The sequence below is a fragment of the Girardinichthys multiradiatus genome, chromosome 10, assembly GCF_021462225.1.
Source record: "Girardinichthys multiradiatus isolate DD_20200921_A chromosome 10, DD_fGirMul_XY1, whole genome shotgun sequence".
Taxonomy (NCBI): Eukaryota; Metazoa; Chordata; class Actinopteri; order Cyprinodontiformes; family Goodeidae; genus Girardinichthys; species Girardinichthys multiradiatus.
This window is the reverse complement of record NC_061803.1, coordinates 4,366,073-4,379,282: the sequence shown is the minus strand read 5'-3', so window position 1 is coordinate 4,379,282 and position 13,210 is coordinate 4,366,073. Positions and strand designations below refer to the sequence as shown.

At 39.4% G+C, this 13,210-nt stretch overlaps 1 protein-coding gene across 1 annotated transcript; it reads right to left on the bottom strand.

The window, feature by feature from the left end:
- Window positions 1-435: 435 nt before the first annotated feature.
- LOC124875592 (carbonic anhydrase 4-like) lies at window positions 436-12,895 on the bottom strand. Its single transcript, XM_047377832.1, has 11 exons — window positions 12,823-12,895; window positions 12,235-12,404; window positions 10,757-10,862; window positions 8,095-8,124; window positions 7,831-8,007; window positions 7,195-7,349; window positions 7,021-7,110; window positions 6,279-6,326; window positions 6,092-6,173; window positions 5,824-5,987; window positions 436-1,008 (listed from the first exon to the last, which is right to left on the bottom strand). The coding sequence occupies exons 1-11, from the start codon at window positions 12,869-12,871 to the stop codon at window positions 853-855; spliced, it is 1,227 nt and encodes a 408-aa protein (XP_047233788.1). The 5' UTR covers window positions 12,872-12,895; the 3' UTR covers window positions 436-852.
- Window positions 12,896-13,210: the final 315 nt, after the last annotated feature.

Sequence of the window (13,210 nt, the reverse complement as noted above, 5' to 3'; positions counted from 1 at the left end):
AGTGAGAGCATGCAAACTCCATGCAGAAGGAGGATTTGAACCTGGGACCTTCTTTCTGCATTATGGTAGAGCTATGGTAGAGCAAGCATGCTGTATTTAATTGTGCAATGGCATTTGATAAACTTAAGCTGTAATGTTTTAATGCTGGAGACCTTCTGACATTTGCAGTGTGCACTTTTCCTGCTGGCGGACCTTATGTTCTTAAATGTTGTGTTGTACAAATCTTACTTGTCAGTACATTTGTTAGAATAAGTTCGACAATGAATTCCAGAGGATAATAGATTCTACAGCCTAACATAAAACTGAAGCAATCATTCAAAGAACAAAAAAGCATTTATATTAATTGTTATAAGTTACAAGAAAAGATTTGTGTTTTTTCTCCAAGTGCAGATTTAATTCATAAATAGCCCTAAAACAAAAAAACACAAAAAAAACTTTTATATCCATTTTATCTTTATTTTTACTAATATTTATTAGTAATACTAATTGTATAATACACAAGTAAGAATCTGCATTACAGACTCACAAAAAGGGTGGTTCTTCTTAAAACTTTACAGTGTCTTAAATTTGTGTTTTACATTAAATTCCACTTTCATTTACTGTGCAAATGACAAAATCATAAAATTCAATTGCAGACATGCAGACATTATTTTACAACATGGATTTAAAATCCTGTTCCAACTTAGGCTGTAGAAATCCATTGCATTTTAAAGTGATAAAGAAAAACACTTAGTATTACTAGAACAACATCATGGTCACTGATAAAATGTTACATTCAGTTTTGCAAGCATATAATTGTTGAGGAATAGTCGTTTTAATATACATTTTTAACTCTAGATTTTAAAGTGGATCTTAACTGATGAGGGCACCAATACATGACAGCAGCAGGTAAAATAAGGTGGGTCCTGGGACAGTGGCTGCAGCCGTGGTGTAGACCTTTCTGGAATGTAGAGACTGCCTGGGCCGGAAGACATTGTGATATCCTGCATTTTTCGGGAACATCTTCATCTGACAGAGTTAGAGGTAAAGTTGACTGAAGGCACACACAGCAGGGAAATCAAGTAGTAAACCATATTACTCACATGAAATTCACACAATACGTCAGTAACAACGTGCCATAAAGTGTAATGAAACAGGGAAGTTGTATCATAAAAAGGAAGAGAAGATGGTGCAAATAGGCAAAGAAAGATTAGAAAAAAGTATCTGGAAAAAAAATCATCAGAGCTCATTTAGGCTAATTGATTACTTGTTAAAATGTTTCTCATGATGATCAAAAACAAAGAACTCTCTTTGTAACCCAGTTGCTGCAAAACACAGTAATGGCACTCGTTATGGTTGTGGTAGTGGAAAGAATATCTTTTTAGTGTAAACAAAACCACAACCGAGTGCTCCCTGCCAGAATAGGTGTTAAAATAATCAGAAGAGGTGTCCAAGAACCATGGAGAGGTTCTCGTGGAGAGGTCCAGAAAAGACCTGGATATGGCTGGTAATGGATTTCTTTTGCAAGACCCTGAACACAGCCAAAGAAACTCTAGAAAGACTCAGTGAATTACCCAACATGAATCCTATTGAAAAACTGAAGACCAGAGGGCATAAAAGAGAACTCAGAACCTTCAAGATTTGAAGACAGTTTGTGAGGAAGAAGGGGTCCAAATCACACCTAAGCAATGCATGCAAGCAACTAGTTTCTTCATGCAAGAGATGTCCTGAAGTATTCTTTACAAACAATTTAATGACTGTGCTAATTCATTTTACATTCTTTGTTTGTGGAGATTACGTGAGTTGTTACCAACATTTAATGTGAATTTTATGTCAGTAATTTTATTAGAAATATATATTTACAGTGTTTAACGTTAATTTTCACCTCTGTACTTCTGTTTTAATAAGTAAACATCTATCTAAACACATAAATCTTCATTTGAAGATAATGTTACTTCATTTGTAGTCTTCACCATACCTCCCTGAACAAAAAGAAATAAGATCTAATATGTCTCTCTGCACTGTCTTTGTATATGTCTGACAGGGAGAATCCAACAAAAAGAAACATCAACCTGCAGAAAGGCTACATCATTGCTCATAGATTAGAAAAGAGGTTGCATTTTCACTCAGTCACATGATTTTTGTCACATTGCTCTGTAGCAATAAGAGTTGTACTGATAGGAGCTGATTACATTGATTACTGAAATTTTACTAAAAGCAGGAAGAGACACAGATTGGATTTGTTGCATTTATTTAGGGCCAGCATGTGATACGAAGATGTCTGGTATCATTCAAAGATCTGAATTCGAGTTTCCTTGGTTTAGTTTCCACATACTGAAAGGCTTCTATAAAGGGAAACATGTTTGTTTCTGTTTTTGCAGACTTGAAAATTTAAAGCAGATAAATAAACTCATTAAGTTTAAGAGAGTGTGTCTTCTGTAATTTGTTACACTTTGATCCCTATCATCTTTTGATCTGTCTCCCTATGCATGTTCTTTTTCTTTCTTTTAACATGTCCTGCTCGGCAGAATAGCACTCAGAAATGCTGTCTGAGTGCCAAGAAGAAGACCAACAGATTTACTTTCACAAGTTGAGCATTCCGGCTAATGCTATAATGTGCCAATTGATAAAAAAAAAAAACTTTGATGGAAACTGCTTTGGCATTATTTCAATTGCAATGGACATGGAGACAGAAATGAAAAGAAAAAAAAAAGAAGCAAGAAAGAGAGAGTGAAAAGGAAAAATGGAGAGAAGGAGAAAAGAATAGAGGAGAGAAAGAAAGGGGAATAAAGATAACACCCCATGAAGATTGTTTCTATACCTGTAGAGTCATATATAACAACAGCATTGTTACAGTAAAGTGTACGGTACTAACAAATGCAAGATGTATTTGGTGGTAACTGTGGTATCTGTTAACACCTGAATCCAAACACCTGTGGGTGTAATTGTGAGCGTACTTGTGTACACAAGGTTTCTCCTAAAAATAAGCAATAGTGAGTGTGAGGAGCCACAGACCTGCCCCCCTGGACATGTGATAGACACGGAGGATATTTGAGCCACAGACATCCAAAGGCTCGTCATAGCATGGAAACCCGGGACAATCACCGCCGGGACTACTGCAACCCCCCCAGAGAAAGGCAGAGAGCCCCAGGGGTACCACCCAGCAGCCACAGTGCAGGACCCTCATGGAGCTGCAGCTGCGAGCCCACAGGCCCTGCCGGCAGCCGTCTAAGCTTAAGCAGATCCAACCGTGGACCCAGAGACCCAAGGGCACATCACCCTCCAAGCAGAGGCCTGACAAAGCAAGCAGCCACCGAGAGTGAGCCATCACACACCAAAGCACCGAGCCCCGGACACCGAAAACCACCAATACACCAGCAGGCAGAGATGCCAGCCACCTGCAGGGAGTGTTGCAGGGAGGAAATTGGCCCCACATTTGATGGGGGGCCTAAGCTGATCCAGGAGAGGGAGCAGCCCAAGACCCAACCTGACACAAAAACAGGCACAAAATGCATACACAAAATTGTGTATGCATAAAAACACTTACACACACACACCCAACGTAAAGACATACAACAATGGACATCGTGCATTCCCTCACACTCTCCATACATATACTGTACTCCCAGGTCCAGGGTACTGATACCTCAGACTGGCAACCAGCCCCGAGACCCAGGAGGAAGTCCCCTTCATTCTGGGGTGGAGACAGGCAGGTCGCCCCAGCAACAGCCCAGATTAGTACCGGCACCACCCGAACCTGAACGACCCCGGCCCAGACCCTGACTCCCCACCCCAACCCTAGTCCCCAACAACCCCCGTCGCCATCTAGAAGGAACAAACAAAAGCCTACCCGGTCCAAACGAGCCCGCCAACCAGAGCCGCGCCAGGACAAAGCAGTCCCAATGACCCAAAGAATTCTCATTTCAACCCCATAAGCCACCTACGCTCAACGAACCCCAAATTAATTTCCCCACAGGGCCACCCCCAACCAGGACACACATATCAAACTCATGCCCCCGAGCCCAAACGCCACGAATCCCCAATCCACAAGGACACACCCCTCACAGACAAGCTCCACCCCTAAAAAGCAGATGAAGACATATCCACACAGTGCAACCTCCACACCCAGCCCCACTCCAAGCACCCCCACTGCACCCTGCCCTCCACCACATAGCACATCGCGACGGCAAAGCAAGGGCCCTGTGCAATGCCACCCCAGCCTCTGCCCACAAGCGCAACAGTCCTAAACAACTGAGACCAAGACAGGACAAACTCACCTGGCAAGAGGTCCCCAGCCAGCAGCATGCACCTGGGGCCAACGGCCCCCACCATGCCCCCACAACCACACAAACACACCACATCAACACCACTGCAACGACAGCCCAGGAAGAAACACCAACCAGCTCAGCTCCACGGTCATTGCTCAGCCAATCCAAATACCGGTGACTACACATTCAAAAATGTCACACCTCCCTCCAGCCTGCTGCCCTGAGGCCGGCATGCCCTACGTGTGCTCTTAAGAAAACCCCACGTGTCATAATGCTGCCACCACCATGCTTTACTGACAGCGTCCTCTTGCACGTGGTAAACCATGCCCTTTCTCTAAATAGTTAAATAGTTTGTCATCAGTTTAGATTATCTTGTTCATGTGCGCACATTCCTTCTAAGTCAACCGTAAATCTGGCTGTCATGTTTCAAGCAGAGTTTCCATCATGTGGTTCCTCGATTTTGCATCTTTGTAGAGTTTTTCAAAAGCAGTAATGAGACTTTTGATTGATAGACTCACTACATTTTGGGTGTTTTATTTCAGCTGCCATGTATGAATGGATAGCTGTTTTTGTCCTAATCTATCTCATCTTGCAGCTTTTTAAATGATTTCTACAAAGACGGCATGGGCTTTGTAACTTGTTTCCTAGGATTATATTAAAACAAGTGTAACTGTTCTATTAACATGGCCTCTGTTTTTCCTAAAGATTTAAAACTACAGTTGCAGCTCAAGTTGATGTTAATGAAAACATTGACACACTCTAAAGAGTAATAGGAAATAAGTAATTTCAATTAATCCTTTATTATACACCAGTGGTGTGTAACCATGCATCCATAATATAGATGCCAAACAAACGGTAGCATTAAAGTCTAAAAGCACTGCCTTTGACTTCACTACTGCCTGTGCATTTCTGCAGGGATTGTCTGTTCTGTTGAATAAAGGGCAACAACACAACTGATCCAACCACTTTCTGAAATACTTTCAACTACTTTTCAGATCCACAGCCATCTGTTGCATCTGACTCTGCTTTTTAAGCCGAGAACTACCAATCAAACACATTCAATTACTCAAAATTCTGTTGCCACCAGGGCAGAGCTTGTTCAAGAATGATGCCATGAGTAAACAGTTGGATCAAAACGTCCCCCAAGAGTAACTTCTTCCAACCATCCAGGAATAATTTCACGATGATCTATGCATTTTCCAGCATTTTGGAGCACAATGTAATAATACTCACAAACTGGGATCCATGCCTAGGAAAATCTACAGATACAGAACCCCATTAGTAACCTGTGTTCAGATTATTAAAAAAGGAGGCGGATAAAGAGAGGCCAACAACTCCAGGCATCAATAAGGCAAGAATGTGTCACCAAAATCAGGGTTTGACCCAGAGGTTTACATCCAGCACGTCAGAATGGTAAACTCTGTGATAAATTCTCAAACATTTGATCTATTTGTAAATAAATGCCTTTAAGATTTATGCGATGTGTTTATTTGTTGTAATTGCATAAACCTTGTTTCTGAATTCTGGCACTACATGTTTGATATGACAAATGTGGAGGATAATGAGTAAAACCAACCAGGTGGTGGTCCACCATGACCGATTCTTTAAAGACTGTCCAAACCACTGCTTCGTTGCACATAGGCGTGGTGAGGGAGCCACTGTAGCGGAAATATGATTTACGGTTCACGTTGCCTAGTAAGTCATCGATAGAGATCTCATCTGTGAACTCAACTTCTGAACCTGTGTTAAAGTAAAAAATGCAACATATGAGTGGATAAATGTGTATCCTCATCCTGTAGTTTCTTTTTTGTTTTTATTATGTAATGAGGGACGAGCTCACTCACTGATGTTTCTGATAGCTGATAGGTAAAGGGTCAGTTTTTTCCAGGCATCCATTTTAGATGCTGGACTCGATGTGGGTGCCGCCTACACATAAAAATATGGTGAATAATTGTTATAAAAAAAATAACAACTTTGGATTCTCAAAAATACAGATTTTTTTATGCAGTTAAAAAAAACCTAATGACTTACTGTTTCTGCAGGAACTGAGTCGGAGGCACTCTTGGTAGATTGTGGAGGCTGAAAACGGATATTGAAAAAGTTTACTGGCTCATTTATTTTAGCATGCAACAGGAGAAAGTTGGATGTGAGCTTTACTTTGTCGACTAAACTGGACACATTTTTAGTTTAATATAAAAAACAATTTCTTGTGGTTTGTGATCAACTTTGACATGACCATATAAGTGATTTTAGCCCTAAGAAAGAAATTAAAATCTGATTTGACTTTGACAAAGTATTCCCTAAAAAGATGATCTAATTTATCTCACTGGATCATTTAAAGGAAATGTGCATGCATGAATTCCTGACAGGACACCACTTATTGAGTTACGGAAGTCAGGTTGTCTGCCAGAACTTGTAAGGGGCTTTTTTAAATGCACTGGAAACTTTAAATTTCTTTTGCATTCTTTGGTTTGGGTTAGTCATTTCTGACTGCTCAGCAAGCATGTGTATGTGGGCCCCATATGGATTTTGGTACGGTTGGTTAGCAACAGGACTTGGGCTCTCTTGTATGATATCCACTTAGGTAGACTAAACACAGCTCATGTGAACAAAAACAATTTGGCACATGTGGCAAATATTTTCCCAGAACTGCCCTGCATGAAACCAATATAGACAATTAAGATGGAGCCATATAACCAGTAGAACATCCTATCAGGGGGCCATTTCCTGCCCAAATGAGCCTCATATGTCACTGTTTGGCTGTTGATGTTACCTCAATAAAAAAACCCAGCACTGCCAGGCCCTCAGGAGTCTGTACTGCCTTGTCCAATGTTAAATCCTTCCTCTTGTTCACTATGTGTAGCTGGATAAAATAAGCACATTATTGGACAAATCAGTCATAAATCAAACACAGGTCTGAGTGCAGAAAATCATGGCTTATAGTTACCTCCATTGGGTATCTTTTTGAATCCACAGTGTGCTCTGAACCCACAGAATTGGTTGATTCGGTGCCCCAGTGGAAGTGGAACTGAAGAGTTGAGTAGACGTGTTCCAGCCCACCACCTGACACTTCCACCAAATCATGCTCTAATATGCACTCCACTGAAAGATTAAACTCATATCATGCTGCAGTAACTTTAAGGGTTGATTTAATTTATAGGGATAGTTCAGGATTGCTAAGCACAATTTCTGTTAAAAGGTTGTAAGCACTTAATATCTTACTTGTAGTAGATAACTCTCCTGGCATCTTAATTTAGTATAAATCCAGATTAGTTGGAATTGGTTGCTGAAATTTACGGTTATAAAGCAGTGTTGGCATAAACCTCTTTGATATTTTACGGTACAAGTCCGTTTTGGTCTTTTCCCTCTCGGACTAGCCTTTAGCTTCAGCCTCTGGGTCCAACGAATCTGGATCTAATATGACATGAAGATGCTTTGAGAGTTTGAGAGTATCTACTGCATATTAACTAGTTAAAACCTCCCTGAACCAATCGATTTTGCCTTGAAATCTGATTTTCATGTGCATATAGTGTAGCTTTGCAGATTTAACAGTCTGCAAAATAAACACTCTTAATGTCCAAACCTGTGTGGCCTTTGTTGGTGATTGACTTTATGGCACGCTTATTGTCAAAATTAGTAAATTTGAAGGAACTGAGGTGTTTGTCCTCCAAAACGCTTTGAGTGTCGATGTCGATGGGTGACTGGTTTTCACCGCTGCAGTGGGAGTGAGGCAGCTCAGACCAAAGAGAAGGGGTGAAGTCTGAAGATAGAAAGTTTTCAAAAGAATCAAAATCTCATTCCGCAAAAGGCTTACAGTATAAAACTATATGACATAGTTGATACATACCACAGTGGTCATCATAGCACCACAGATGACCTAAAGATAGAAAAACAAGAGCCTTCTTGAGAACAATTTTAAAATCCAACACAGTTGGTTCTCTGGATTCAGCGTGGAACAAAAAATATAACTTATAATAGAAGTAAAGGTTGTATGCTGAGCTACACACTGCCACAAGATTGCATGAGCATGAACAAGGTTTTGGAAGCATTGCTGTTTAATATTTGACCACAATTGTAAGAGAGACCTATCTGCAGGACTACTCCTAAATGTCTTAGGAGGTTTCAGGAACACTAAGCTGATCTTCAATGGGACTCTTAACAAGATAACTTTTCATTAAAGGCTGGAAGAGTAACTTTTAACCAACTTTTTGTTTGATATACATTGGCATCAAATCCACAGTGACAGTATAACTAAGTGCTATGCTACCTTTTAGTATGGTGGTTACTATTTCCTCAAAAACTATATAAAACTACAATAAGTATAATTTGTATTCCATTTGTATGGTTTTACTTATTTATTTTCTGCTCACTTTTCACTTTTATTTGCTTTGGGCTGAACTGAGTACTGCAGCAACTGTTTTAACGGGTAATTTTAGCTCAGTTTTTTACTTTATTATTGATTTAGGTTGAATGTTTTGTATGCTACTGAACACTCGATTTCCCTTAGGATAAATAATGTATGTATCAAATCTTATCTAATCTTTATACATGGTTGCCCAATTTTTTAACCACTGCTTTTCTAACTTCCTGTAGAAGCATTGCTTGCTAGGCTGTGCCATTCAGCTTGTTATTCCTATTCTCCCATACAACAGTGAAACAGGTAACAAAATTTAAATAAAGCCTTTGTTTGGAAAAAAATTCCAATACTTGCTGCTGTTTTCTTTTAGGTTGCTATGTTCTTTACCCATAAAGAGCTGCAGCCCTCTAAGCCCCTTACGTCTTGCAAAACTGGCCTCCTTACTTGTTTTTCAGAATGCTTTCTTGAAACTAACTGCTTAAATTTTAACAGAGATTTAGAGTTTTAAAGACAAGATGCTACTACCACCATGTTAGTATTTATGGTTTTTGTCCTTGTTACCAGCAAACAACAGTATAGCTGAATTTGGAGCAGTGTTGCTTTAAATAAGGCCTTTGATTTCACTTTTCTACATGCATCTGTTTGACTTGATTACATTGTCGCAAAGGCACATTGAAAATATTCCTTTCACTTAGTGTTGTTTAGTTTAATGCTGATGTGTAAATGTTGACACTGGGACCAATGTGGTCAGTCAAGGATGTGATCCTGAACCAAACATGAACTGACCTTGTCAAGCTAAAACACACTTTCACGATGACTAAGCATTTCCAGTAAGTGAGTGTCAATATGTTTAACTTTATATGATGGAACGATGTGTTTATATCAGAAGACCCAAACCAGATTCAAATGATCATAATCAGGGGTGAATGTGAGCCGGTACGGTCCGGTTCTGCGTACCACTAAAAGATTCTGCGCCGGTACTGTGTACCGGGAAGAGGGAAGAACGGCTGTCTGCTATGAAGCCGTCATCCAGAACCAGTTATGGCAGCAAAAATTCACGAGCAAACAAAGAAGATCAGATCCGCTATCAATAGACAGTCTAAAACACGATTTAATCTGTTTATAAATATAGTTATTTTCCCCTCATTCCAATTTGTTTCTAAACTGTTCTGCTATGATGGAGCCTCAATGCTCTTGCTTTGCTTCTCTCCCCTCAGAGCTCGAGGTTTTTAGTGAACGGCCAGCGTTTAAAACGAGCACCGCTACGTTTAATGTCTGTCTGCTCGCTGCTAAATAGCCCAGTTAAAAGCAAAGGGAGAGAAACTAGTTGTGTTTCATGTTATTTTGCTGAATTACAACACAGTACAGCTCGAAAACACCGCATACAACCAGACATTTCACATACGCTACACGACAGCGCATGCGCGCTTACCTCCAAAACAGAGCGGTTGCCAAGGAGATCGGTGTGTTCGATTTAATGGACTGGGAAATTTTACACAGGTGGTGCAGACATAAAAAAACCGCCGCTTGCATTAGGACAGGACGAACAATAAATCACTTACCATCTACAGACTTTTAACTAAAAACTGTGAAAACAACTGAACTGTCACATTTTTTTTATTCAAATTAAATCAAAACTTGACCACAATGCAGAGAACAATAACTTCTTTGTTCAAAAGAAAGACGGAAACTGAAGATGAAAAGTTATGCATCAGAAAAAGGTTTATCATTGTTTTCATACATGGCAGTCCTTTAACAATTATATATGCTGCATTGTCAATTGATTCTAATTTCTGCCTTATATAGACAGCCTACAGTAAAGTAAAATATTGATACATTTTAATCAGTTTGAGTTTGGACTTTGCTGAGAGAGAGAGAGAGATCGAGGGGGCCACAGATGAGAGTAACAATTAACACACACACACACACACACATATATATATATATATATATATGCATGCATATATGCCGCCAGTCCCCCCTCTAGCTCCGCCCCTAAGTACCGGCAAGAATTTAAAACTACTTTCACCCCTGATCATAATATTAAAGCTTCTAAATATATCTGAAAGCCAATTTTCTATTGCAACCACATTTATAATGTGTAGCTGCATCCTTCTTATCTCGCCTGTACGTCTTTGACTTTTTGACTCACCTGGAGGAAGAGGAGTTGCAGGGGAGGCAGTAATATGTCGTCCATTCAGAGGTTGCACAGGTCGGTAGTTATTTGAGAGTTTTGTCTCCTTAGGGAAACGTTGAAGCTAAGAACAAAATAAATTTACTTTAGCACAGTTTGAATATTAATGTCATATTAAAAATATCAATGTCATATCCTTGTAAGACTGTTAGGTTAGCCTGTATGTAGTTTGTGTCAGCAATGAGAACTGCTGATTATTACAGCTCTCTGAAATACTAAAATGTTGTCAGGACACATTTTGCAATTATTTGATGCTACTTTATGGGAATTTAGAAGTATTGCAATAAAATGTTGTGTTTGTCCAAACTCTGTTATAGACCTTTAGAAAATCTTAAAATGAACTCTTCTTTTTTTTTGCAGTGCACCCGAAATAACCTGTGGGCTATGGAAAATTTTTCTGTACCTCCTTTACCTCTTATGGTGATTCCAAAATAAACATAGTTCTTCATCCCGCTTTGCTTCTCACAGGCCTGGCTGTACCTATGGCTTTTCTTGTTTTATTTTTGATTTTTTAGCAATTTACTGACCTAATGCACACGTACTTGGCAATAAAGCTTTTCTGATTCTGATTCTGATTCTGATTCTGATGTGGGTACTTATATGGCATGCTCTCTTATATTTACAGTTTTTTTAGGAATGAGTGCCTGTGTCACGTCGTATGTATGCCTCACTGAAACAGGGAGTCTTTCATTAGTAATGAGAACATGTTGATCAACTTGTAATTTTGAAAGTAGTTGAAAATTGGTTAAAAATGGTTTCTTCTTATAGTTGGGTCATTTCTCTGACAAATGTACTGAAATGAAAGGATTAAGGGCAACCAATAAGTGTGGAAGTGGCTGTTTGAAAAACATTAAAACATTTGTTACAGCAAGCAAAATCTGCTCTTTCGTGTTTTCTGTAAATGCTTTACCTTTTTTTTCTCTAAATATTTGCACACTCAAGTAACACAAGTTAAGCACCTGCGGCGCAACTAGACTGTCAAGCAAAGCCATATACTAAGGTATAAGCACCTCCTAACAAAGTCTTGTTGGCTGACAGCCGGATCAGATAAACACATTTATCATCTTTCAACACACTGATACTTCCATATTTGTTTTGCTTTTTGCCTGTTCATACAGTCAACAGAAAGAAAAACAACATCAACCCTGATTGTGAAACAGAAATATCAAAGGCAGATGGCGGCAGGTACCAGCATATCTGCTGGTGCCTACCAGTATATCACTGTATCTCATAACAGGTCACTTACTGGTTCAGCTGCTTGGAATGACTAAGCAGAGGATGAACTGATACATAAGTATAAAACCTGCTGTGATAACACCTGACCTAGCCAGCATGTCTCTAAGTGTAGACGACTCCAGGCTTATATAAAGGCAACTATGCCGTCCATGTTGGCTCAACATAACCTTACCCTCACTTGTTTTGGAAAGTGGACTTACCAGACCTTTGTGGACTTGGATCGGCTCATGAAAAAGAGTCCACACGACAGCCTGATTGCAGTCAGGTGTAGTCAGAGATCCCATGTATCGATAGAACTTTGAGAGGTCCACCTGCCCGATCAGATCACCAATAGAGATGTTGTGGTTTAGTTCCACTTTAGAGTTCACATCTGTGAAATTTTTAAAGGAAATCAGACCACAGTCCTGCATCTCATGTCGACAAGACCTGAATATAACATTGCTAGTAAAATAAAAATGCTAATGGTTATTAAACCAATCAGAGTGGAAAACAAAATGACTCAAAACTTTAACATTGTGCAATTTGCTGTGTTATTTAAAGAAAAAAAGTGCTGACACTGCAAACTGAAACCATGTAACATATTTGTTGTTGGTTCTCCCTGTGCAAATTGTCACAGGTTTTACTTTTAGCAAATATTCTGTGCTTCCTGTACATGAAAATACATTAAGCCTGACATTTACAGTCAACCATACTGACGACATTTTCTACGTTATACTCTCTATCGGGTCAGCAACAATATTGAAATAACAAACAGTGGAATCTAAGCGCGACAAAGGACCAAGTCTTACCTGGGATGTTTGCCAGGTAGGATGTGAGCATGAGCCATGGCTCAGACATGTTTATGTCTTCGGTTGCCTTTAAGAATAAAGTGTCAGTTTTAGTGTCAGTTTTATACCATAAAATAAGTATATTGTTTAGGTCCTATATCACACAACGCTGTTTTCAAACTAGCTGGTTGACTAGATTACACATTTGTGCTCGGGCACAGTTAGATTTATTTTGTGGTGAAGAACCCCCTCTAAAATGTTGCTAAGCCACTCTATAATTCTTCTAATAATATATTTTCCATAAAAGAATTTAATGAAGTTCAAAAAACAATAGGCATACACATTTATCTTATTTCTTTGTGCACAGAACATCAACAGTGTTTTTATTTTTTATTTTTACATGATGAAC